The sequence below is a fragment of the Podarcis liolepis genome, assembly GCF_965112155.1.
Source record: "Podarcis liolepis genome assembly, chromosome: 5".
Taxonomy (NCBI): Eukaryota; Metazoa; Chordata; class Lepidosauria; order Squamata; family Lacertidae; genus Podarcis; species Podarcis liolepis.
The window spans coordinates 92,361,820-92,389,492 of NC_139556.1; the positions used below are offsets into that span (position 1 = coordinate 92,361,820).

The window sequence follows — 27,673 nt, forward strand, 5'->3', positions numbered from 1 at the left end:
CAGTGCGGTGGAGGGGAAGTTGTTCTGTTGGGCAGGTAGAAAGATTTGCACTGATGGAATGATCTCCTTAGCACTAATTTAAATACGACCCAATATACAACTACAAGCTGTCCGAAAGCCTCTATAAATACATAACATGGTAAAAAGGACTATAAAACTGAATTCTACTCTGAGTAGACCCATTAAAATTAATGGACATTAGTGAAGACCTTCAACGAGTGTACTGAATTTGACTAATGTTGGATGCAACCTAAAACAACCATCTTAAAAGCCATCACAGTAGCAAATGAAACCAGCAAATAATGCAAGTGTAAAAGTAGATAGCAAAAGAATAACAATTCAATTGTGTTGATGATTTGATTGTTTCTTTGATTGTCCCTGAATCTTCCCACCACACTTGCCATCCTCTCCTGCCATACACTTTGAGAAACCCTGATGTAAAGGGTCTTCCACACTGATCTTGGGGAAGTGAAATTACGTATGCCTCAAAAAAGGTGCTGTGTATATGAAAAGTAGATATATATGCACAAAATGGGGGGGGGGGGCGTTATTTAAGAGGGTTGAAAAAAATTAAATTCTCAATAGAATTGCTTTCTGGAAGCAGAGAAAGTGTTTCCTGCTGCTTGAGGAAGCGCTCTGGGACCGTGGACCATTAAAGTGCAATGTAGCTCTTTGAATTCTGGACCTACTGTGATAAGACTGATGAAAGCACCATGTATCCAGTGTTTGAAACTCCCATTGTTCTAGGCGCGTTTTGTGACAGGGAATTTCATTAACGCAAGCAGTTTCTGTTCTCTGGGCTCAGTACTTCACCTAAGATTTCGGATTAAAACTGCAGAGTGGAAGGAAAGGACCTTTTTCTGCCTCCCCACTTCCAGGTACTCTCTTAAGACTAGAGAAGAGACCCTCTTGAGAATATTAGGGCGTGGGCAGGAGAAGGACTATATACCATGTGAAAAATGAACATATTTTAGCTCCAGTTCATTCATTTCCAGCTTTGTATTCTTCCATGACATTCCATTGTTGCATCCATAACCTAGGTTTAAGGTCCATTTAGCTTCTAGCTTTCATATTTCAGTTTCTAACAGCATGTATTTCCATGGGAGTTGCCGTTAATTTCTATCTTCTTAAATTATTCAGGTTTATTATGTGACCTATAAATGTTTTATATCCCCAAGCTATAATCTATAAAATTATATCCACTACGCTATTATACCAACAGCTCTGGTAGTCTAGCAAGCTTCCAAGTGGCACAGTTTGCCTCTGGGCAAAAACTATTCTGCTCTGCTCTGCTCAGCTGCTTGCTATTCTAGCAGTGCAAAGCTATGTATGCCTATGCAGAAGGAAATTCCATTGAGCACAATAGGACTTACTTGGGAGTAGCCATTCCATCAGACTGCTTCAGTGGGGAAGATGGAAAACACAGCTCGCTCGCATTAGCTGAAAGATCAGCTTGATCAGGCACTTTGTGCCCCAGGAATTGAGCCAGCTGGTCATTATAAGAGCAACTTAGTGCTTGGGTTTGATTCTTCCCTTTGTATCCTTTTTCCTTCATGTGCCATGTTTTTCTTATATCATAACCCTGCAGGCAGGGACTGACTTCTTTTAATTGTATGTGAACCACTCAGGGAGCTGAAGAGCAGGGTACAAATGCTCCGAATAGTTCACATTTCACATTTATCAGGTCTTTGCTGCAACATCTTTTTAAAGGCTAAGCAATGGAGAGGCCTTTGAAGAACGCAGATTGCTAGGTTGCAATCCTATACACCATTAACCTGGGAGTAAGTCCCATCAAACTCTGAAGGACTTCTGGCATTGCACTATTAAGCACCTAATCTAGTGTAGAGTAGTGGCTAACTGCCATCTTCATCTGCTCAGAAGGCAGTCCTGTTGAGTTCAAGGGACTTACTCTCAGGTTAAGCGTGCATAGAGGACTGCAGCCTTAGGTGCCCTCCAAATTTTTTGGACTATAAGTCCCACCAGCAAGTGGCATAATAAATTTACTAAGTCATTATGACTCCCGAAGACTCTTCTTCTTTTACTGCTGAGCAAACAGGCACAAGTCTATTCGCAAGAAGGCTGAAATCTTAATCTCAGGGTAATGGGTTTGAGCCCCACATTGGGCAAAAGATGCCTGCTTTGCAGGGGGTTGGACCAGATGACCCTCGTGGTCCCTTCCAACGCTACAATTCTATGATTGCATGAGTGTGTTTTGGAGGGGAATCTCTGTTGTTTAGTCATGTCCGACGCTTCGTGACCCCATGGACCAGAGCACGCCAGGCACTCCTGTCTTCCACTGCCTCCTGCAGTTTAGTCAAACTCATGCTGGTAGCTTCGAGAACACTGTCCAACCATCTCGTCCTCTGTCGTCCCCTTCTCCTTGTGCCCTCCATCTTTCCCAACATCAGGGTCTTTTCCAGGGAGTCTTCTCATGAGGTGGCCAAAGTCTTGGAGCCTCAGCTTCAGGATCTGTTCATCCAGTGAGCACTTAGTGCTGATTTCCTTCAGAATGGATAGGTTTGATCTTCTTGCAGTCCATGGGACTCTCAAGAGCAGGGGTAGGCAACCTAAGGCCCGGGGGCCAGATGCGGTACAATCGCCTTCTCAATCCAGCCTGCGGACAGTCCAGGAATCAGCATGTTTTTACACGAGTAGAATGTGTGCTTTTATTTAAAATGCACCTCTGGGTTATTTGTGGGGCACAGGGATTCATTCATTATTATTTTTTCAAAATACAGTCCGGCTCACCACATGGTCTGAGGGACGGTGGACCGGCCCATGGCTGGAAAAGGTTGCTGACCCCTGCTCAAGAGTCTTCTCCAGCACCATAATTCAAAAGCATCAATTCTTCGGCAATCAGCCTTCTTTATGGTCCAGCTCTCACTTCCATACATCACTACAGTGGTACCTCAGGTTAAGAACTTAATTTGTTCCAGAGGTCCGTTCTTAACCTGAAACTATTCTTAACCTGAGGTACCACTTTAGCTAATGGGGCCTCCCGCTGCCGCCGTCACACGATTTCTGTTCTCATCCTGAAGCAAAGTTCTTAACTGGAGGTACTATTTCTGGGTTAGCGGAGTCTGTAACTTGAAGCATCTGTAACCTGAAGCGTATGTACCACTGTACTGGGAAAACCATAGCTTTAACGGGAATCTGTTGTTGTTTAGTTGTGTCTTACTCTTCGTGACCCCATGGACCAGAGCATGCCAGGCACTCCTGTCTTCCACTGCCTCCCACAGTTTGGTCAAACTCATGCTGGTAGCTTCGAGAACACTATCCAACCATCTCTTCCTCTGTCGTTCAGAATGGATAGGTTTGATCTTCTTGTAGTTCATGGGACTCTCAAGAGTCTCCTCCAGCACCATAATTCAAAAGCATCAATTCTTCAGCGATCAGCCTTCTTTTATGGTCCAGCTCTCACTTCCATACATCACTACTGGGAAAACCATAGCTTTAACTATACGGACCTTTGTTGGCAAGGTGATGTATCTGCTTTTTAAGATGCCTTACTAAACCAGTGTGGTACAGGGGTTAGATTGCTGGACTAGAACCTGGGAAACCAGGATTCAAATCCCCACACTCAGCCAAGAACCTCAACATATAAATAAAACAACGAAGCCTGCCCCTGGCGGTCGACTTGCACCTCTGCTCCCTCGACTACTCCCGCTCTTTCCTATCTCTATGCAACGAGCCCGGAATGAACCGAAAGGCTTTCCAACGTCCGCAGGGAAGAGACGGCGTGATGGTGGGAGGGGGTAAAGGCGGAGTTAACCGCGGCGCACGCGCAATGGGAGTCTCTGACGCCGGCTGGCCCCGTTGCCCTGACCAGCGATGGCGGAGTGCGTGGATGGTGAGAGGAAGGCGCTCGAGAGGCGGCGGAAGTGATACCTGCCTTCTCTTGGTTGAGCGAGAGCGAGGGGCGGAAGACGCCGGCGAGGCTGAGCGCGGGAGGGGGGCGAGCCTTGCTCCCGTTGCCAGGTAAAAGGGGAGGGGGGCGAGTGACCTTTGGGCTTTTGGGGGGGGGATTTGACCTTTCGTCCCCCATTTGAGTTGCGGGGCTTGTTCTGTCAGGTTTTGCTTCGGGCTGGAGGGGGCTTCGAGGGGGCTTATGTAATGCCAAACTGAACTTGGTCCCAGGCATTGGGCTACCTCGTGCCTGACCTCCTCTGACAGGTTTCTTAACATTTATTTATTGCATCGAGTTATTTCTTCCTTTTTTAAAAAAAAGTAGCTGTTGTAAATCTTCTAGCTGTGGGACAGGCAGGTCGCTCGCCCTCAGTCAAGACACTTGCTCCTGGGGTGAGCTACCGAACCCCCCCCAAAAAACCAACAGAATTGGGTGCAACAGACAAATTAAAAGGGGCTTGTGCTGTAGTCGACTTGAAGCAAACCCAAAGTACGTTGGACGCAGCTGCCAAGCCCCTCTCTTTCCTCTTCCTTTTTTCCTAATCTCTCCTTGGGAATCTTTTTTTAGGAAAGGTCACTTGCGAACATTGTTGTTGTTATTTGTTCCTGCCGGCTTGGAATCTTAGCTCGGAAGAATGCAACTCAGACAGGATCAGGTTGGGCCCCACCAACTCTTCTGGGTCTTTCAGGGAGCTTGTTTCAGCAAAAAACACCTATAAAGACTCTCAGACTGAAATCAGCAAAGAAGTTTGACGGCAGAGTCCAGCCTGAAGCTGCCAACTTAGAATTAATAGGGAAATTTGACACTTCCAAACTCGGGCTTAGTGGTGATTTCATTTCACTTTTAAATTGTGTAACCTACCATGTTTCTGTATTACTATACACAAGGCGATTTGGGATTGGCTAACTCCCTCTTTGAGTTTGAGTTATCTTTTTATCAGTTCATTCCCAGGTGGGAGTGTTTCATGTCTCCTCTGGTTGGATCTTTTATAGTTTGTCTGGATCTCATTTTAAGTCACACTCTGAACAGGAATGTGGTGTATCTTGCATTGTGGGGGAGAGGGCTTCTGGCCACGCTTCGGACAAATGCACACTTGCCAACTGAGGTTAGGGCTTCATAGAATCGTGGAGTTAGAAGGGACCCCAAGGCAGCTGTCCAATACGGGGATCAAACATGCAACCCTTCACTGCAGAACCAGGGTGGTAGTCAACTAAGCTTTACTCAGCGTAGACCCAAATAAAAAATGTTTTTAGAAAGTGAAAAATATCCTCTAGATCTGTCGCCAGTATTGCATCAGAGGGTATGGCCCCTGGCCCATAAAGGCTTGTGTTTCCAATAAACGTATTGTTGAAGATTCCACGGAGCTCTCTGCTATTTAAGGTATATTCATTATGCAGAATAGAAAGTCTTTCATCACTCTGCATTTCTGGCAAAGTGCATGCTCCATATATTGCATGAAGCTGACAGTTCCAGCAGCTCAGAGATACACACCCAGTGTTTTTCTAGGTCAGTGTGGCACAGTTGGGGTGGGACTGTTATGATTTCCTCCCCCTCTGAAGAAGCTAGTCACAATCCGGTTACTAGTCAATTTCACTTGAGTTTGACACCCTAACTTGCAGGTCACAGAGAAAAATGTGAGCCTTCACTACAAAGCACTTGAAGGCTGCAGACACTTTATAAGACTTTCAAGAGATCATTTGTTTTATGAATATTGCCTATAAGGCTCTGCACTGAAGGAAAATAGTACTGATTTTTCTAATCCGGAGAAATTAACATTTGGACAGGGGGATAAATGGAATGCATAAAATTTAATGCAACATCTGATTGGCCACTGTGAAAACAGGATTCCTGCTTTACTAATCTAATTTGCTGTTTTGTCCCCCTCATTTGATTAAATTTAACAGTCGAATTTCATAATAATACATATTATTTCTTATCTTCTTTATTTTAGCAATGGTGAATTGTATTGGAAATGGTTTTTTTCTGTCTCTAGGATTATAATAGCTAGTCATAAAACTACTTCATCCTGGACTATGATTGAAATATTGTATGGCAGAATTGAATTACAGTTTTTGAACATGGTTATAAAAGGTGCAAAAGTTCAAAAGGCTTAAATATACACATGTTAATTGTGGATGACATGATTTTTTGATGATTGGGTTTCTCTGCAGCAAACAAGGAAGCAAAGCTTGATAATGATGGTTATTTATTACATTATTTTGTAAGTCTCTTTGAGTTTACACGTTGTGTAAAAGAGACTAATAAGTCCTGTGAATAACAATAAAATATTAATATTTAATTTATTAGTTGCCCCTTACAAAATTTTAAGCATATAAAGTATAGACTTATAAAGTGTATAAGTACCAAATAAGAAGAAACAATGCCTTACAATAAAATTTGTACAAAATAGACTTAATTAAACAGCAAAAACTTATAACCAACAAGCAGCAAAAACATCTTAATCTCTCACGTCTCTGGGGAAAGAAATAAGTTTTTACCTGTCGCCAAAAGGATGTTAAAGATGTCACCATCTAGACCTCACTGGGGACAGCATTCCACAAGTAAGGAGCCACAACTGAAAAGGCCCTATTCTTTGTTGAGACACTTTAAACCTTCCTCAGAGGGAGTACCTGAAGGAGGAGCTAAGATGAAGATTGAAGAGTTTGAGTCGTTTCATATTGGAAGAGATACAAAACCTCAAAAATATTGGTCTGTAAAGCCATATAAAGCTTTATAGACCAAGTCATCACATTGAATTAGGCTCAGAAATGTGCTTGGTGTTGGAAATCCAGCCTTCTGTAAAAGTACACTTAGTAGTACGGTGGTACCTTGGGTTAAGTACTTAATTCGTTCTGGAGGTCCGTTCTTAACCTGAAACTGTCCTTAACCTGAAGCACCACTTTAGCTAATGGGGCCTGCCGCGCCGCCGGAACACGATTTCTGTTCTCATCCTGAAGCAAAGTTCTTAACCTGAGGTACTATTTCTGGGTTAGCAGAGTCTGTTAACCTGAAGCGTCTGTAACCTGAGGTACCACTGTAGTGCTAGTAGTAGAAATAATTTGCAGATACCTACAGTAAATATCCCTGCTATTGGATCCATACCTAGTACTTTGAAATTCTTGCAGTACTTTTGAACAAGCATATGGAAATTCATTTCCCACAGTACAATACCACTGGGAAAGGCAGCAGTGGAGTATCTTTCTCAGCTGTCATATCTCCAGCTGTCAGCACCTCCATTGATTGCCAAGAGAAGGTACCTTGGATGCTCTTGTGTGGAATGCAGAGCATTGTGGGAACATCTGGAATCCCTTCTCTCTGTGGAGGGGCCTATGCACAGGAACGTTCATTTCCATTTGTGGGGGAGAGTTGGGAGAGGGGAATAAAACTCTCCTTGCAAATGACACCATTGATGTATTGCCTTGGTTGCTGAATGTACAGTGGTGCCCCGCAAGACGAATGCCTCGCAAGACGGAAAACTCGCTAGACGAAAGAGTTTTCCGTTTTGGAGGTGCTTCGCAAAACATATTTCCTATGGGCTTGCTTCGCAAGACGAAAATGTCTTGCGAGTTCCTGCGGGGTTTTTCCCTCCCCCCCTTTTTCTAAGCCGCTAAGCAGCTTATCAGCTGATCCGATAAGCCGCTAAAAGCCGCTAATCCGCTAATCCATCAATGGGCTTGCTTCGCAAGACGAAAAAACCGCTAGACGAAGAGAATCACAGAACGGATTCTTTTCGTCTTGCGAGGCACCACTGTATTTGGACTTGCTTGGATCGGGAGTTAAATTTCACTTTCTCTTAACTTCTGTACCATTTACTCTTTCAGTTGCATAATGGCAGACACTAATCCCTCCCCCCTGAAACACTTTGTGCTGGCTAAGAAGACGATTACTGCCATTTTTGAAGAGCTCCTGGATTATGTTACGGAAGGAACGCATTTTGTTGAAGGTTAGTTTTTAGCTGGAGAGGGGCAGGGAATATGTGTTTTTGCAGCAGCAGGAAAACACTGAGAACCATTCCTTCTCTCACACAGCATGTGTAGGTAGTATCTAAGAATGCTTCACCGTAATCTGTTGATGGCAGGTTTGGTTAGAGAGTCCGTCGTCTGTTTTGATTCTGTCTGGCTTGAAATACAGTCAAGTTACTGTTAGCATGGTAAACTTGGGATTGAAGAAGTTGGCAAAAATGATGATTAGGGGCTCAACACACGTTGTAAAACTAGAAAAGGGCTTAGCGGTTTGTTCTGCCACTTAGCTATGGAATTTGGTCCCACAAGGTGCAATGATGGCTATCAACCTGGGTGGCTTTAAAAGAGAATTAGACAGGTTCACTGAGGATAAGGCTTTCAGTGGCTACTAGATACTTTGTTCTACCTCCACTGGAAGAGGTAGCGTGCCTCTGAATACCAGTTGCTGGAAATCACCAGTGGAGAGGGCATTGCTGTACGTGGGTCTTGCTTGTGGGCTTTACATAAAGGTAAAGGTAAAGGGACCCCTGACCATTAGGTCCAGTCGTGGCCGGCCGACTCTGGGGTTGCGGCGCTCATCTCGCTTTATTGGCCGAGGGAGCCGGCGTACAGCTTCCGGGTCATGTGGCCAGCATGACTAAGCTGCTTGTGGCGAACCAGAGCAGCACACGGAAACGACATTTACCTTCCCGCCGGAGCGGTACCTCTTTATCTACTTGCACTGGCGTGCTTTCGAACTGCTAGGTTGGCAGGACCAGGGACCGAGCAACGGGAGCTCACCCTGTGACGGTGATTCGAACTGCCGACCTTCTGATCGGCAAGTCCTAGGCGCTGTGGTTTAACCCACAGCGCCACCCGCTTTACCTTTTTTGGTTTGGTCCCATAGGGCTCATGACTTCCCTACCTGCTTTGCCTCGCTTGATTCAATTGGCTCAGCTGCTCTGATGGACCTGGGCAAGCAGCAGTTTGCAGCCCTTCTGACAGCTGTTAGTTAGCTACTTTGATACCACAGAAGAGCTTGAGCTGCCTTGAGGGCATTCAGTTGAGTGCCAAGGATTTCTTTGGCAACCCATTCAAATTCTGAGATCCCTGAACAGCATCTGGTAAATGAAAACTTCCCTGAGTGCTTCTTAAGCTCAGTGCGCTTTCAAACGTTGGTGTAAAGTGGCTGATTATTTCGAGCCTTCCAAGGGCATGCAGGAGGAAGACCTATGCTGCTTATTTGATTAATAGAGGAAGAGTGTTGGGTCATGTAACTTTGGTAAAGATACGAAAAGGAAACAGAAATCCTTAAATGTTTTCCTATTTGGAGAACAGAAATCTAGAATCAAATCCAGTAATCAAGAAGGAACTAGTTAGAAATGATTAGAGTAGAAATGCCTTCCTTCGTTCACGGGTGCCGGAAAATAATGTTCCTGGGAGTATTGAGATGAGGAAGAATGAAGAAGAGAAGTAGCCCTACCACTACTATACTGTGCTGGGAAGTGGGGTTAAGGAGAGAGAAAATAAGCAGTAGCAGATGTTGGATATGGAGTTGGAAGTCCTTAGAATCATAGAATTGTAGAGTTACATATGACCACATGTAGGTCTGTGATTTAATGGGTCAATACTAATCTGCTAATCTCTGAAATATTTGGACCAGGTCACCAGGTTGCTGGCAATGAATCTAGGGAGATAAGGCAACGCAAGAGTCAGCACAAGGGATCAAGCACTGGGTCTTGATCCCTCATTGCACTAATTTGTCCCGTTGGATTAAGGAAGCACTGCTGTGCATAGTAACCTGTTGTGTCATTGTGACATTGTCCCATTTAATGGCAGAAACTTACAAAAACCCGCAACTTGAAGATATAGCCACCAAGGATGAACTGGCAAAAATAGAGGAGTACAAGAAGAAGCTGGCAGTCATTGGTGGGGTACTCGCACGAAGACACATGAAAGTAGCTTTTTTTGGCAGGTAAGTGTTAAATGACTCTTATTTGGGATCAGTGTGTAAAATTACGGTTGCAATCTGCTAGGAGTCTCTTCTGACCAAGTCTCATAGAAATGAGTGGTGCAAGAAGCACTGAAGCGTTTGACTGTCGCATCAGTCCCTAAAGCAACCTTGCAAGGCGGTTCAGAATCATTCATACCCATATTGCAGATAGGTTGAGTAAGGCTGAGAGATTGTGAGTTTCCCAACTACTGAGCTCAGCGGAGATGACAGTTTAGCTGCAGACCTCCTGGTTCACAGTTCACAGGTGGGCTTTGTTTTTAGGTCTTCTCCTCCTCCTCTCCCCTTTCTCATTGTTTGGGAAAGTTTCAGTGGGGAGGCAATCAGGCTGCTAACACTATTTGTCCCCTCTCCCCAAGAGCTGCTCTTGCTTTGAATCAGAATTGAGATTCATAATCTGACTTCCCGTAAGTTGTGTCTTGAACAACCTTGGAGAACAAAAGCAAAGTAAAGCAGCCTTGGGAAGTTTCCCAGAGCTGGAGAAAGAAGAAGGATATTTGAACAGTGGCCCCAAAGAAAGACGCTTTGTCTAATGATTCCACCAGAATATAGAAGAAACACAGTGTGCTAGGTGGTATATAATTCAACTTCCAGAGAGGCTCTGTTTTCCTTTTAAGCGTAAAATCATCTTTCTATCTGCAGTGTTTGCAAAACGATACTTTAAAGCCTGTAGATGATGCTTGGCTAGATCTCTGAAGAGTCGAATAAATGTCCAAAGTTTTATGGCTTCATTGCTCTGCCTTGTTCAACGCCCCTCCCAGAATGAATTCTGTGGAATATCACAAAACTTATGGGGGTGGGGTATGAATCGTACCAACGTACTCAGTTGGCTTAACCTTTGCAGGTCGTAATGAAGCTTTAAAAATAAAAAAAGAGGATGTTTTGATTTCTTGGGCCAGATTTTTAATTTAGCATGGAGTGTTCTCACTCGGTTTTAAACCTGGCAGTTTAACACTGTGCTTGCCCTCCTTTGCAGAACCAGCAGCGGAAAGAGTTCTGTCATCAATGCCATGCTGTGGGATAGAGTGCTCCCCAGTGGCATCGGGCACACAACCAACTGTTTCCTCAGCGTGGAAGGAACAGATGGCGATAAGGCTTACCTCATGACTGAGGGCTCGGATGAAAAGAAAAGTGTGAAGGTACGGATTCTCGTGGCTTATAAACTGGTGTCCAGAAACCTTATTAAAAGGACTACACATGTACACTCGTTTCTTACCTGTCATCCTTTATTTTTCCCTCTGCCACTCAGAAGAATGTGTTCCAAGTTTTAAGAAGTAGTTGTCCTATGCCAGTTTTTTCAGAATTTATTCTCTACTGCACAGAACAATAAGGGCAAAAATCTTTTTTTAAAAAAAAATCTAAAACAGCCAGGTTTGTGTCCTCGGATTACAACTCCCATCAGCTGCATGTGCCGGCTGCTCCTGATGGGAGTTGTCGTCCAAAACATCTAGAGGGCACCAGTTTGGCAAAAGCTGATGCAGAAGACACTAAAAATGAGGCATTTGGGAGGACGAGTTAACGCAGAGATTTGGAAAGTCCAATTTCTGTTACAGAAGACAAGCACAAATGTCCTTACATACTTGTTAATTTCTTTTGCTTTCATTTATTTCAAGATATTTGTGTCCTGCTTTTCATGCAAACTTCACATAGCTGTTTGCATTAGAATACTAAAACTGTATAATAAAACAGCAAAGACAAGTTACAGTGGGGGCAATAATCTTTTTAAAAATAAGAGTTCTCTCCTCGGAGCAAGATGGTTCTTGAGGAGCCTTGTGAGTGGCAGTCAGGGGAGGAAGAGGGGTCCAGCTGGACTACTGGAGGCTGTCAGGAGCTCATCCTACTCTTGAGTAGGACCCTGGCAGACACACATGCCCGACTGGCATGTTCTCTCCCTCCTGGTTGATCATTCGGGAGCTTCAAAAGCTTTCTGCAGCCCAAACATCACAGCAACCAATGCCAACAGACATCGGCACAGTTAGGGATCCGCAGAGTCTTCGCAGCTTGCGTAACAGACCTCAGCAACTCAGCATTTTGGCTAACCTACTTTATTTACATATAAACACACACGGAGCACTGCAGCATGGCTCCCTCTCTCTCTAGCATCAGACAGCAAAGGGAAAAAGAACAAAGGACAATAGTCCCACTTCACGGAACACAGTAACACAAACATCCTGTCTCCGTCACTTCCCACTCTGTGGAGTCAAAACATACACCGTCATGTGAAAGACAACAATCCCATGACTGCAGTCATGGAGCAGGAATTCTAACAGAGGCTACATAGTGGACACCTCACTTGCCTGTTATCCAGTATGTGTTTCTGGATTTTGGGTGAAGGGCCTTAGGACCAGCGTGGGAAAGGTGCGTCCCTCCAGATGCTGCTGAACTACAACTGTCATCATCCCCTAGCTATTGGTCACACTTGCTGGGGCTGATGGGAGTTGTGGTTCAGCAACATCTGGAGGGCCAATCATCTCCCACATCTGCTTTGGAAGGAAGGTAAGAACGTGTGGAGCAAATGAGGACAATCTGAATTTTCAAAGTAAGGGGATATGGGTTGGTGAATCACTGAATACACACAGAGAGAGAAACGTAGCTGAGGAGAGGCCAAACCTCTATTATATGCAAGAGTTCTGCACTTATATTTGAAAAGACCTAATAATAATAATAATAATAATATTTATACCCCACCCATCTGGCTGGGTTTCCCCAGCCACTCTGTGCAGCTTACAGCCCATAAAAAAATGCAAAACATCAGACATTTTAAGATTCCTGATACAAGGCTGCCTTCAGATGTCTTCTAAACTCAGATAGTTATTTATTTCCTTGACATCTGATGGGATGGTGGGCGCCACTACTGAGAAAGCCCTCTGCCTGGTTCCCTGTTACTTCACTTCTCGCAGTGAGGGAACCGCCAGAAGGCCCTCGGAGCTGGACTGAATGATGGGGATGGAGACGCTCCTTCAGGTATACTGGACCGAGGCCGTCAGCACCAACACTTTGAATTGTGCTCAGAAACGTACTGGGAGCCAATGTAGGTCTTTCAGGACCTGTGTAACCTTCATGTTAACAGCTTATTTAGGAGTGCTGGTCCTTCAATTACTGCCAGCTTAAGAGGCACCAGTCTCTTCCTAACCTGTTGATTTCTTTTACAGACTGTTAATCAGCTTGCGCATGCCCTTCATATGGATAAAGACTTAGAGGCTGGCTGCTTGGTCCACGTCTTTTGGCCAAAGGCTAAGTGTGCCCTCTTGAGAGACGACTTGGTGTTAGTGGACAGGTACAGCTCTTGAATTTTGTTGGGCATATAAAGGTGCCATGAGAAAATGCACCGTTCTTTGAAACGCCCCAGGCTCTCCCTTGGCTGCACTTCCTTCTTTGCTAAGCCTCTGTACACAGGTTGGCTTGGTTTCAGCTGAAACAAGAGGAAGTCCCATGACTGGAGCTTAAAAAGGGAATCTAGCACTTGGCTGAATTTTAAGTGTGCTTGCGAAACTAAGCCAAGCACGAGTGCAGAAATGTCCCCTTTCACTTTCAGGTTATCCATTTTTTTCTTTTAAAATGCAGAGGACCTGGAAGTTGGACTTCCTGAGAGAGGTTTAACAAACAAACAACTGGGGAAAGTGATGCTTTTCAGACGGGCAGCTGTGCTGGTCTGCTGCAGTTTGCAAGTCCAGCAAATTTATTGTGTGAATTTAGAGGTCATTGCTGTTGGTTTGATCTTAATCTAGGCTTGGGTTGCTTACTTAATAGAGCATTTTCCTAGTAATTTGTATTATGGCTCCTCTTTGGTATGTCACTGGAAGTCATGCGAACACATAATCGTAAGTATGCTGCTTACAAGGACCGATTAGGAGACTAGGTAGCTATGTATAGATGAGTACAGATGCAGAGAAGACCTGCAATTTTACAATGGAGCCAAAGGTCAAGGGGAGTGAATGAAAAGTTGTGTGTCACTGGACAGTGCAGGCAAATTTCAAGATGCCGTCAGAACAGGGATGTGCTTCCTGCTTCAATCATATATTCAGAAATGATATGTTACAGTGTGGTGGAACCTGCAGCGGACCACTGTATGAGGGCTGCATCAAGACCGGGACCCCAGGGAGAGTAGTTTTACCCCTTCCCTGCCCCCTGCATGCCACAGCCCCAGTGAAAACTGAGACCCTCTCTGTCCAGCCCTCCAAGCTATTTGCTCTGGAAGTGATGCTTCCAATGGAAACTTCCTTTCTGGGTCTAATAGGAGCTCAGCTCAGGTGGTTGTGGGATTTTATCAGAGCTGTGTAATGGAGGGGGGAGCTAATATTGCTTTGTCCCTGTTGTCTAAAGTGGGTTCATGTAGCAATGTCTTCCATAATTATCCCCTCTTCAAATATTAACTACATTCATTCACCACTACCCCATGCAAGCATTGCTCACCTCTGTTCATTTCAACACCCCTTCATTTCTCCCTCCATACAACTTGCCAGTCAAACGAGGAAATCTTCTATTAGCCACAGTTTCCTGTTTCATCCAAACCAGGAAACTATGGTTTAGCACCCTCAGAACAAGGCAGCTTGGGAACAAGCCAGGATATTAAACCCTGGTTTTGAATTGATTAAAATATTTTCACTTCTTCCAAAGCTGTTAACCATAGCTCCTTGGTTTAGGCAGACTGAAAAGCAACAGTTAATGGAAAATTTCCTGGTTTGGGGACTTGCATTAAGGAAGGAAGGAAGGAAGGAAGGAAGGAAGGAAGGAAGGAAGGAAGGAAGGAAGCACCTGTGGGGGAGTGGCCAAAAGGCTAGTTCATATTTTGGATTATTAATGCAAAATGTGATTGGACTTTCCCTCTTCTGTGTTCTTATTTCTGAATGGGAATAACTTCTTCAGGTTGCTGAGTAACTCTCTGACTTCATTCCACAGCCCTGGCACCGATGTCACCACAGAGCTAGACACCTGGATTGACAAATTCTGTTTGGATGCCGATGTCTTTGTTTTAGTTGCGAATTCAGAGTCAACCCTCATGAACACAGTAAGGCTTGTTTAAACCTGCTACTTCATTTGCCTCATTTGCAACACACCTTTCCTTGGGTCAGCAGACAAGGGCTTGAGATATTGTGCAGACTCTTAGTGGAATAGCAACATCTGAGTGCTAAGTCTGTCGCAGAGCATTTTCTTTCTTGGACAACAAGCAAGGGGAAGATGGGAAGTTGAGTTTGACTGCATCTTCATTCAAAGGTCTGCTTGCTACAAAGCCAAGAATCATTAGTGAAATTACATGCCTGCTTGCAGTTTCTTCTGAATTTTGGATCTTCGCCCAAAATCTATAACTGCTTGGGTTTGCGAGGCTGTATGTGTCAATTAAAAAACAAACAAACAGCAGTCTTTGCTTTTGTATTGAAGTTACAATTTAAAAGGCCAAAGGTGACTTGGCATTCTTTTATTTGGGTGGGTAAAAAAATGTTTTAAGGACTGTGCAGACTTCATGCTGGTGAGCATGTTGCCTCCTCAAGAGACACTGGGACACAGCCAAACCCTATGGATAAACCCTCCCCCCCCCAAAAAAAAACTACTTTAAGGCTCTTGGATCAGCCTTCCTTCCAGTCACCCTCCTGGAGCATGAGACCGTTTCCTGTAGTAATTAAATATTATGGCAGGCAGATGACCAAACCCCAGAGATACTGGTCAGGTAGCATTCCTTTGGTGAAGCTGATGTGTGCAATAGATCTTCTGTATCACAGGACAGGGAAAACATGTGTGCGCCCCCCCCCCCCAGTTCCCATCAGCCCTAACCAGTAAAACCAGCAACTGGGACTTATGGGTGTGGTAGTCCTGCAACATGTGGAGGGCCATAAGTTTCCCAGCTCCCCTGCATCAGGTTAATAGTGGACAGTTACCAATACCTCCTAAGAAAGCGACTTAAAGCTCCAAATGGGACTTTAAGTGCCCTTTGCTATGTGGTCCACACTGTATGGGCATCCCAGGGCACTGTCTGTAATATTGCAAATTTACCAGCACTATAAACCTGTGTGAATCTGATCAGTACCTGGATGGGAGGCTGCCTGGGAATCACATGTAGAAAGTTGGGATTTGAAGGAAAATTGCCATGTGGCAGAACCAAAATCGAAACAAGGGGTCTAGACTGAAACCCAGGTTTTGGCCCAGGTGTTATTTTGGGGGGCAGTTGATGAAGATGAAGATAAATGAATAAATAAATATTTCATAAAGGTAAGTATCTAATAAACATAAAAATCAGCATTTTATCTGAACTGAGAGCTGATGTGGTATGACTATACAACAGAGTTGCGAATGAAAAAAAATTATGAGTTTAGTTCTCGCCTCTCTTGTGAACTCGTCTTCATCAAGCTGCTCTCTCTCAGCCTTAGCCCCCCACCAGTAACATGGGGCCAACAATAGTCACTTGTCTTAAAGTTGTCTGGGGCTGATGGCAGGTGAAGTTCAAAACATCTGGAGGATGCCATGTTGGGAAAGCCTGCAAGCAGGTGTGGGGAATCTCCAGATGTTGCTGGACTACAGCTCCCATCATCCCTGGCCGTGAAACACTTTAACTCACCATAGAAATTTTGCAGATTTATTTATTTTTTACGTTTGCTTTTAATGTGCTGCATGAAGACCTCACAATTAACATGTGTTCACGCTCCATGTTTCAGAGTTTAAAGGCTTAAATTTTCCTCTCCCCCCCCAACCTGTTTTTTTAATAGGAAAAGCATTTTTTCCATAAAGTAAATGAAAAACTTTCTAAACCAAACATCTTCATCCTGAATAATCGATGGGACGCTTCTGCATCAGAGCCGGAATACATGGAGGATGTAAGTTCTTGAATTGTTTTGAAGGGGCTCTGTGGATGTGTTAGGTTGGTATTTAAGAAAAACTGTGTATTTAAGCTGTCAAGGGGTTGAAATGAGTTCAGGGATCATCATCCCAGGATATGCAACCAACAGGGTGGCTTAGATCACACCAAAAATAAAGCAAAGTAGTATCCAAGACCTCTGTAGTGCGTAGTTTAAAATTTCTTAACTAAAAAGAGAGAACTGTAGGGAGAACCAACAAGAATTTCCAAGAGTTTTTACGCCCTCCAACTAAAAGTGACATTTGAGGTGCAGAATCTGAGGGGTGTGTGTGGATGTTTTGCACTGTTAACTTCAAAAGACAGTAATCCTTTCCCTGAGTAGTACTTTTGACTCTGGGAACAGATTAAGGCCATTTTTGTGACACAGTTGTAGGAAATAAATAAAAGCTCTACCTTTTCTGTTGTTGGCTTTTGTGTTTAGCTCACATGCTGGTGTAGCCTCTTGCTTGCCTGAATGGACAGATTGGGGGCGGGAGGACTGTGAAAACACATTTAAAAGCATATAGAATGTTAGTCAGCCAAAGACCTGGTTGAAGAGGGACATTTTTGCCTGGCGCCTAAAGATGTATAATGAAGGCGCCAGGCAAGCCTCACTGGGGAGAGCATTCCACTCAGAGAAGGCCTGACAGAACAGGTAGGTTTTCAGCAGGTGTTTAGAAGTTGGAACAGAAGGTGACGGCTGATTCTCTGTTGGCAGAGAATTATTATTTCATTTCTGTCCTGCTTTATATTTTTAAGAAAAATCTCAAAGCAGTTTACAGAATATTAAAACATCAATAAAACAATTCAGCAGGACTGGACCGATGATGCTAAAGGCTCTTATTTCTTGTTGTCAAATGAGCCTCACCAACCCTGGGAATGATCAGCGATGCTCCTACAGATGATCTCAGCAAATGAACTGGGATATAAGGGTTCAGGCATCCATGAAGTATCCTAAATCTTTGTTGTTCAGGGCTTTGCAAGTTAATACAAAGGACCTTGAACCTGGCTTGGTAGTCGATGAGACAATGCAGATGCGGTTCCACCCAGAGAGGCTCTTTGCATAGCGCTCAGTTTATCAGCTGATTGAAGACTGCCCTGATGTGCTTCTGCTCTCTTTCTTTAGGTGCGCAAGCAGCACATGGAGCGCTGCCTGACGTTCTTGGTAGATGAGCTCAAGGTCGTGGATCCCTCCGAAGCCCAGAACCGAATCTTCTTCGTTTCGGCCAAGGAAGTCCTCAGCGCCAGGAAACAGAGAGCCCAGGGCATGCCTGAGGGAGGTGTGTATTGAATGCGGGATCCTGCAATGTAATGTTCCTTTGAAAGCGCAGCTTTTCAAAGAAGCCTTATTAAAAACGAGGCTTTTGCTGTGCGGTCTTGGAAAACTTGAATAATTGAATCAGTAACCTAGTCCAACTCCCAAGCCAATTCAGGAAATCAACTGCTGCAGCACTGCTGGTAGGAGGCCATCCCTGTTTATAAACCTCTCACATCAAACCTCATCAGCTGCTTTGTGCTTTTCTAGGTGGGGCACTGGCCGACGGATTTCAGACACGCTTCCAAGAATTTCAGCAATTTGAGAAAATGTTTGAGGTAAACTTCCTGAGAGTCTAAAACAGTTGTGCTTAGGTTTTTAAAATACGGTACAGTGGTACCTTGGTTTAAGAACAGCTTAGTTTATGAACAACTTGGATTAAGAACGCTGCAAACCCGGAAGTAGGTCTTTTGGTTTGTGAACTTTGCCTTGGAATAAGAACATGTTCCGCTTGCTGTTGAGTGTGTTCCATTTATAAATTGAGTCCCCCGCTGCTTTGGGAAAGCACGCCTCGGTTTAAGAATGGTCTACCGAAACGGATTAAGTTCATAAACGAAGGTACTACTATATATACTTACGCAGCAGCAGCATTTTTCTAATAATATAATAATAATAAATTTTTATTTATACCCCGCCCTCCCCAGCCAAGGCCGGGCTCAGAGCGGCTTACAAGCAATAGTAAAAACAAGTTGAATGATTACAACTTAAAAACAAAATTAAAATACAACATTAAATTATTGAAACATTAAAATCTTAAAATGTAGCCTCATCGCAGGAGGAGAAGGAAAGGAAAAAAGAAAGAGAGGGAGGGAATCAAATTGGCTCCAAGCCAAAGGCCAGGCGGAACAACTCTGTCTTACAGGCCCTGCGGAAAGAAATCAGATCCTGCAGGGCCCTGGTCTCATGAGGCAGAGCGTTCCACCAGAGTTGAAAAGGCCCTGGCTCTGGTTGAAGCCAATCTAACTTCCTTAGGGCCCGGGACCACTAGGGTGTTGCTATTTATGGACCTTGAGGCTCTCCGTGGGGCATACTAGGAGAGGCGGTCCCATAGGTACGAGGGTTCTAGGCCATGAAGGGCTTTAAAGGTCAAAAGCAGCACCTTAAATCTGACCCTGTACTCCACCGGGAGCCAGTGCAGCTTGAAAAGCACTGGATGAATATGCTCCCATGGCAGAGACCCCGTGAGGAGCCTTGCTGCAGCATTCTGTACCCTCTGGAGTTTCTGGGTCAGCTTCAAGGGCAGCCCCGCGTAGAGCGAATTACAGTAGTCAAGCCTGGAGATGACCGTCGCATGGATCACTGTGGCCAGGTTGGGGCGGGAAAGGTAAGGGACCAACTGCTTGATGCGGCAAAGGTGGAAAAATGTCGCCTTGGCTGTTGCTGTAACTTGCGCCTCCATGGAAAGGGAGGTGTCAAGGATTACACCCAAAATCTTAACGGAAGGCAATGGCACTAATTGGGCCCCCGCAAGAGAAGGGAGTTGGTCCCTCATCCCCATGCCATCCTGACCTAGCCATAGGACCTCTGTCTTTGAAGGATTTAGTTTCAATCGGCTCCCACGAAACCATCCAGCCACAGCTTCCAAGCATCTGGTCAGTGTGTTCGGGGCCGAGTCAGTGTGGCCATCCATCAGCAGATAGAGCTGAGTGTCATCAGCATATTGGTGACAGCCCAGCCCCAAGGCAACACGTGTTGGCAGGACAAATCGGAGGTCAGGCAAGAAGCTTTGCAACTGTCACAAAACAGGGTTGGGGAGAGAAAAAAGGGAGACACACGTTTAAATTACGTTCTCCTGATTCGGATGGCAGTTTCAGTGATGGAATTAACATGTGCTGAACTCTCCTTAACAAGTGTCCTGAGTTCTGGATGGCAAAAAAATATTCGCGGCAAGGAATTTCACTTGCAACCACCCCAGCATTATAGAATGCTGTCTTCCCCAACCTAATGTTTACCTCTAAGAATTCCTGGACTGCAGCTCCCATCATCCCTGATCACTGGCCGTTCTGGTGCACCTCATAGCCCAGAAGGGCACCAGGCTGAGGAATGCCTTTCCAACAAACTTGCTGTTGTGCTTGAACTGCAAGGCAGCTATTTATAAAATGACTGGATTGAACCATGCCCCCTCCCCGCAGTCATCAGCTCAGTAGCTGGACGCATGCATTACATGTGGAATGTCCTAGGTGCTCATTGCCTGACATCTGACTTGGTTGGTATCCATAATACTAATTATATTGTTATTTGTACCACACACACACACACACACCCATCTGAGTGGGTTGCCCCAGCTGATCCATAGTCTCATGTAGGGTTTTCCCCAGTCTCTCTCCTGCCCCAGATCCTTTTAATTTCAGATGCCTGAAATTGAACCCAGGGTGTTTTGCACGCAAAACTTGTCTATTTTGTATTGTTTTAAAACTCATCTTCTGTTGTCGAAAGCAATTGTTGTTATTGTTGTTGTTATTGCAAAGCATGTACTCTACCACTGAGTTATTGTTGGGAGGAGACCTGGTTTCAAGATGGTAATTCAGTTTGCTCCAATAATGTTGATGTGTGAACTTGTTTGAATTGTGTACTCTATCATTTCTGAGGTTCTTTTTGCTGCAGTATTGCTAACTTTTGTACTTCTTATAGTTTTCTGCTGTGGATTTTCTGGTTGCGTAGTGCACAGGATGGGATTATAACCCTTTCGCCTCCTTCCTATTTGCCTGTCTGGAATCTGACTCTCCTCCACGTCTTGTCTAGCTCTAACAATGTGCTGTTACATGGCAGCCTCTTGCATTTTCATTGCTGATTTCTAGATCTGCTTCATCGAGGATCAAGGAACTCTCCTTATGTATTCTTTTCCCTTTTTCTTTCTCCTTCCATTTTAAAAAAAATATTGTTCTGTCACCTGCTGTGATCTAAAATGTCCTAGGTGCAAGTAAACCTAGATACAAGAAAATTTAATTTTCCCTGTTCCCAGAGAACAATGTGAGCCATAAACTGTGGATTGCAATAAGCCATAAACCATGGCTTGCTTTGCTGCTCGCACTGGGAGCATTCAGACCATAGTCATTGGCTTTTCTCTTGTGAACACGGTTTATTTCCTTCCCCTGCAAGCAACAATGATCAAAATAGCCCGTTCAAGCCTGTTTGTGGCAAACCATGGTTTATCACGATAGGTGAACAACAGATTCTTCACAGGAATGACTTGAGCTACAAGAGAATTCTGTTTGTTTCTTACATTTATATGGCATTTGGCACATACATAGGATTTCTGCCTTCATCTAGTCACCAGACTTGGATCAGCTTAGGTTCTGTGTGATGGCTGCATCAGCCTGCCTTCAGAGATGCCTGCATTACCACTGTGGGTATCTCAGAGATGTGCAAGGTCCTGCTTCAGGATTGTGGGCTGTGCGTGAATACAGAAAGCCTGACGCATTTGCATGCCTTGTATTTGTGCATATTTGGGGAGTGATAGAGCAGGTGCCTGCGGAAAGTCCCAATCAAAAGAACCCTAGTCAATGTGAGAGACCTCTTCCAAGGCTCAAGAAAGCTGTTACCAGTCAAAGCAGGCAATTCCTGGCTTGACGGACAAATCTGGGGAGTGATAAGGCAGCTCTATATCAGTTGGCACCCAAAGCCACTAGATTCTTGAAGAGCACTAGGGTCATGACCCTAATAATAATAATAATGATAATATTTATTATTTATACCCCGCCCATCTGGCTGGGTTTCCCCAGCCACTCTGGGCAGCTTCCACCTGAATATTAAAATACAATAATCTATTAAACATTAAAAGCTTCCCTAAACAGGGCTGCCTTCAGATGTCTATATTAGCCAGAGGCAAGCCTGAATTCCCCTTGGAGCCTACATTCAAAATGGAGCTGATCACAGCTCGGTAATCGGCATACCTGTAGAATAGGTGTGTTCACCACATTCACATGTTCAGTTTTTAGTGATACACCCATAGCCTGTCATGTGTGCGGTGACTCTTAGCAAGAAGTAGCAACAACAGCAGCTCCTTCCTTCTGAATGAATGGCCAATGCCAAATGGCTTGACGTTCATTGTTGCTTTTCTTTTGCTTTTCATTTGACCATTGCACATTACTGTGGCTCAAGGTGGGGATACCTTGGCTCTCCAGAGATTGTTTGACTTGCATCTCCCATCATCCCTGACCCCATGGCCCATGTTTGCTGGAGATGGTGGGAGTCCCAAGAACATCTGGAGGGCACTAGGGTCCCGATTTCTGCTGCAGCTGCACCATCAATGACAGCACTAACTTCTTGCTATTGACTTGTGATTTTGTTTTCAGTCTTCCTTTGTTCCTTTTTGCTTCTGTTGTATGTTTTTTACTTTAAATGTGTGTTTTTTTAAAAGATATAATTTGCTTTAGGATTTAAGTTTTAATACATAGCAGCACAATGCCTTTGTGAAATTCCAGCGTGTGTTGGTGATGGAATTGCAGTAATGTGTTGTGGCTTGGGCCCCTCGCAGGAGTGTATCTCGCAGTCAGCTGTGAAAACCAAGTTTGAGCAGCACACTATCAGAGCTAAACAGATCCTAGACACAGTGAAAAACATTATGGACTCCATAAACGTGGCAGCAGCCAATCAAAGGTAGGCCTCTCCTATCATATTCACCTTGCTCAGCTAAGCAGGGAAAGAGCCACCGGGTGGCGCTGACCTTTCTTCCCTTTATCAGGACATAGCGCAGCCCTTAGGCCACTGCTGGCAAGAGGTGAGTACAGGATATCTCTGGTCACTTGGCCTCCACATTTGTTGAGTTGTCCCTTCAAATGCATGAAAGATGGTCTGGCCACCGTACTGCATACTTTCAGATTGGACTACTGCAACACTTTCTGCGTGGGGCTGCCCTTGAAGACAACTCAGGTCTCTGTGCAGCGGCATACAGAAGCCCAGACTATTGGCTGGCATCCCATTTAGATACAATGTAGTATCTAAAGGGACGCGGGTGGCGCTGTGGGTTAAACCACAGAACCTATAGGACTTGCCAATCAGAAGGTCGGTGGTTCGAATCTCCGCGACGGGGTGAGCTCCCGTTGCTCGGTCCCTGCTCCTGCCAACCTAGCAGCTCGAAAGCACGTCAAAGTGCAAGTAGATAAATAGGTACCGCTCCAGCGGGAAGGTAAACGGCGTTTCCGTGCGCTGCTCTGGTTCGCCAGAAGCGGCTTAGTGATGTTGGCCACAAGACCCAGAAGCTGTACGCTGGCTCCCTTGGCCAATAAAGCAAGATGAGCGCCACAACCCCAGAGTCGTCCGTGACTGGACCTAATGGTCAGGGGTCCCTTTACCTTTACCTAGTCCCTGTTTCAAAGCAGTTGCTTTGGTTGCTAGTTGGTTTTGGGGGCCCAATTCAAAGTGCTCACATTAGTGTTTAAAGCCCTAAACCTCAGGCTTGGGGAGCTACTTTATCTGGTCCTCTGGACTCTCCTAAACCACACACCCTACTGGTCCCAGTTCATCCCCACCTTGAGTGGTGTTGTTTTAAAAAACCTGTCTTTCAACCCTGATAATGCCTCTTGCTCTCCTAGAGGAGTGTGGGTGTTGAAACTAGTCTTCTGTATAAGGGTAAAACCTACCCTTCTGTCATAGTTTCTTTAGTTGAGATCCCTGCATTGCAGGGGCTTGGACTAGATGGTCGCCGGGGTCCCTTCCAGACCTTCAAGTCTATAATTCTGTGACCCCTGGCATGCAGCTCCCAGAAGGTTGTCCAGAAGAGAATGCAGCCCTCAGGCTGGAAAAGGCTCCCTGCCGTTAAGGACTTAGGCCCCAAATATCAGAAAGATGGCCTCCTTCCCTACAGACTCTCTTGGGTGTTAAGATCGGCAAAGCCCACCCCCCACCCAAGCTGTCTTTATAGTTCCTCTGCCCTGAGAAATTTGGGCAGGAGAAGGCATTCTCTGTGGCAGACCCTAAGCTGGCACCTTGATTGTATAGCTTTCATCATATGTCAAAGATACATCTTTGTACCCTTGATTTAGGACTGACCCTAATAAATCTAATATTGGCGAGTAATAAATCAAATGAATGAATGAATGAATGAATGAAGGTTTTGGGCTTTCCCCCCAGTGACACTGGTTTTTGCCCTTGCTGAGATTCTGGAATCCCAAGTCCATGTTTGGGGAAAATGACAAGTGCCCAGGTTGCCTCTAAAGCAGGGCTATTTGTTGCCTGCCTGCCAAAAAATCCAAGCATGGAAAAATAGATGAAAAAATAGATCTGCTCTGCATTAAAGAGGGACATACCGTATTTTTCCGTGTATAAGACGATGATTTTTGCTTTTTAAAAATTAGTCAAAAATTGGGGGTCATCTTATACATGGAAAAATTCGATATTTCTCCATATACCTTGGGAACTAGAGTAATGTAATCGCTGGGAACTGGAGATGTATCTGATTAAAAATCGCTCCTCTACAGTGAATGTGCTAGATTGCCTTAGTGAGTCTCACTCACTGGCTCCCTTTCCTCCCCACACCCCCAGTCCATCTGCAGTAGAATGATAATACTGGCCTGCCTTAACGGAGTTATTGTAAGAATATTGCAAAATAATCCCTAGGCAGCATATGGTCGCACAGCGTGAGTGTATAATAAAGTGTAACGACAAACGGTAAAAACAGCAGATGAAAGGGTAAAAATGTTAAGCATAAGGTGTTGAAACCCAGTGGTAGGTAAAAGACAATTGGCTAAGGCTCCAATAGAGTTCAGAAGTTCTCCTGAGCATGTGAGAGCAAGACAGACTTTGCCGGGTGTCTAAACATTGAGGGCACCAGGCCAATGTGGCTAGGGAGCGAGTTCCAGCGTTTGGGAGCCACCACTGGGAAGGCCCTTCTCCCAAGGGGTTGGGGCCTTTCTTTAACTGGCGAGCTGCCATTCTCGCCCGTGTCCTTGGGTGTAGTTTTGCGTCAAGCCTACCTAGACAGGGAGAGGCAGCAGCACTTTGGTGCTCGGTTTTTCTTCCCTGCCGGGACACTGACACATCGGGGTTGATGGCTGCATTTCCGCTACTTACCTTAGAGTCCATTCAATGGAAGAGCGAGAAGATCAGAAGGACAGGCTGGAATTTGTCCGCAACCAGCTCAACCTTTTGACAGACGACATCAAGAAGAAGATCAAAGGAGTCACGGAGGAGGTAGCAAATAAGGTACGTTGCGGTAACCAGCCCGGAGCATGCCGATCATGGCTGTTCACAGACTTTTGGGGTGCTTTTAAGGGCTTCTGGTGCTGGAACAATGGCTAGCAAAGACAGTAAGTGCCCAGCAACTTCAAAGATATCGAAAGGGGTTGTTAAGAACATCAGCTGGGAGGTAGAATTCACTGAGTGGCCTTAGCCAGGCCTTTCCCGATCTCTCTGGCTGAGTCTCTCCTTCCATCTGTGATAAGGAAACTATTACTGGCCTGCCTTGCACAGTTGTAAGGTAGGTGGGAGGCCATAGCTAAGGGGGTTGGTTTGCATGCGGAAGCGCCTAGGATCCCTTTCTGACATACTCCGTTCAGCCTGGCACAGCGCGGCTGGGAACGGATCCTGATTGTGAAGCTAGAGAGCAACGACTTGTGGGAGAACGTGATAAATAGCCTGAAGTCCACTTGCTCCTGGGCTAGTTGATGAATCAGTGGCCTTCATATCTTCAGGGTCATTGAGATAATAAGGGCACGTGATGGGCTTTGAAGGCTTGCAGCGTTAATCCCAAGGTTGTACTGGAAGTTAAAGCTGCCCTGAGCATCAATCTGCAAAGAATTTAGAATAACCACCCCGCTTGCGTTTCGTAAAAAGGCTCCTCACGCTGTTCTTGTCCTTTGTGCGTCCCGTCTTTTCCAGGTATCTTCAGCCATGACTGATGAAATTTGTCGGCTTTCTGTTTTGGTAGATGAGTTTTCCTCCGATTTCCACCCATCCCCACAAGTTTTGAAACTATATAAGAGTGTAAGTTCTGCCCTAGGCGGAAATGGTTTAGGTTTTGTCCAGTTTTGCTTTGTTGGGGTTCTGTGATGGGTCTTTTTGTGCTTACATGACCAACACGTAGAACGTCTCAAATGCATCAGTTTCTCTGAGTTTAATGTGAAGTGTTCGCTTCTGATCAAAAATGGCAGAGGGAGGAATGAATTAAAAGGACTCTCCTTCCTGGGGCTTTTTCCAGCAGGAACTCAGTTCCGGCACCTCTCAAATGAGCGCCATTGCCATTATTCAAGAATGGCATTCGTGGTGAGCTCCGGCACCTCTTTTTCTAGATAAATAGCACTGCTCCTGATCCCTCCCAAGGATCAAAAAGATCACACACTTAAAAAAACCCCTTATTTGGCAAAATGTTGCCACCGCCCCTCAAGATCTCGGTGAAGCTAATGTGTTTGAGAAACTCTGCGACTGAAGAGAAAGTCATGCCAACTGTAATTAGAAAGTTCGTTTTTAATGAATGAATGATCTCTTTTTGGGGTGGGTGGGATAAAATTAAAATATTCCTTCCACTCCCCCTACATCTCTGTGTATGTGTGTACTCCTTGGAAAGTGTTGAAATTCGGAGAGAGAGAGAGTGTTTGAAATTCAATTGCCTTAACTTGCATGGTGCTAGTGAAATCAGTTAGAGGGCAATAGAGTTTGTTACCCGCAAAAAATCGAGTCTGTATGTTTTGCAGCCAGTCCAAACGTTCTTAAAATATGGGGATGCAACTCATTACATCAGGATAGCACTTGCAATGTAACACAGTGGCATATTTTTAATAGCGCTGTGTGTGTGTGTGTGTGTTTGTGTTTTAAAAGCATTGGTAGGGAAACTGTAGATAGTTTAATGACAAGCTGCTAGCAAGTTGCCCATTAAATTGCGAAGAGTGTTAACATTCAAACCATTGCCCAGTGTGCCATGTAGAGACTCGAAGTCTCAAGTATGCAAAGAGGGGAGAGGGCAGAGGCCTCTGATTGGTCTGCTGGTTGCTCCTAAGTCTGTACTGGGGGAGCCTTTGACTGACATGTCCTGGAAGGCAGGTGGGGCCTTTGGGAGGCTGTCCCCCAGGTGGCAGGTGCCTCCCGCAGCTTTCTGATTTCTCTCTCCTGCCCATGCAGATGAAGAAGCTCAGGAGGTGAGCAGTTTCTTCACGGGCAGCGAGGATACTAAAAGTTAACTGCGTTGCACAGCTATTCATGTTTTGAGAGGCGTTTGCAAAGGTGGTGGCTCAGAAGGAGCAATAAGAATGCCCTTGAGCACATCATTTGCTTGCCCTCTGCTGCCTCATTGTGGCTTTTCAGACCCTACAGCTTGGCCAGGTCACCTGCTGACTCTTTGCTTTCTCTGTGAAATGTCAGGAGCTCAACAAGCACCTGGAGGAGGGCTTGGGAAGGAACCTGGCTGACCGTTGCTCCAGTGAAGTCAACAAGTCTATGTGTCAGTCGCAGCAGGAAATGATCGGTAAGATTTATGCAGAGGAATGCGTAAATTCTGCTTTTTTGCCTCCCTCCCCCAAGAAACCCTTGTATATCTATTTGAACAGAGATTTACGGACTACAGTCTTTCATATCCAAAGTTTGTGCACCAGGAGGGTTACCTCCTTAGTTTATGCTTCCTTCCTTTTTTCCTTCCTTACTTCCTTCCTTCCTTCCTTTTGCCAGTCCCCTTCCTGGTCCCCTTGGACCAGTCACCATCTCTCAGCCTTAACCTACCTCACAGGGTAGTTTTGAGGATGAA

The 27,673-nt window shown here is 45.0% G+C and overlaps 1 protein-coding gene and 1 long non-coding RNA gene across 2 annotated transcripts in view; one reads left to right on the plus strand and one right to left on the minus strand.

Moving 5' to 3' along the window:
• LOC310707552 overlaps window positions 1-27,673 on the minus strand; it is a 345,072-nt gene that overhangs the window by 288,880 nt on the left and 28,519 nt on the right. The window lies entirely within an intron of this gene.
• MFN1 (mitofusin 1) overlaps window positions 3,796-27,673 on the plus strand; it is a 31,653-nt gene continuing 7,775 nt past the window's right edge. Inside the window, exons 1-13 of the mRNA XM_083504081.1 lie at window positions 3,796-3,978; window positions 7,729-7,850; window positions 9,688-9,823; window positions 10,836-10,998; window positions 13,012-13,136; window positions 14,759-14,867; window positions 16,558-16,665; window positions 17,812-17,965; window positions 18,211-18,278; window positions 22,478-22,599; window positions 25,017-25,143; window positions 25,819-25,923; window positions 27,295-27,397. Of these exons, the coding sequence (XP_083360207.1) occupies window positions 3,848-3,978; window positions 7,729-7,850; window positions 9,688-9,823; window positions 10,836-10,998; window positions 13,012-13,136; window positions 14,759-14,867; window positions 16,558-16,665; window positions 17,812-17,965; window positions 18,211-18,278; window positions 22,478-22,599; window positions 25,017-25,143; window positions 25,819-25,923; window positions 27,295-27,397 (1,573 nt within the window). The 5' untranslated portion in view covers window positions 3,796-3,847. The remainder of the gene's footprint in view (window positions 3,979-7,728; window positions 7,851-9,687; window positions 9,824-10,835; window positions 10,999-13,011; window positions 13,137-14,758; window positions 14,868-16,557; window positions 16,666-17,811; window positions 17,966-18,210; window positions 18,279-22,477; window positions 22,600-25,016; window positions 25,144-25,818; window positions 25,924-27,294; window positions 27,398-27,673) is intronic.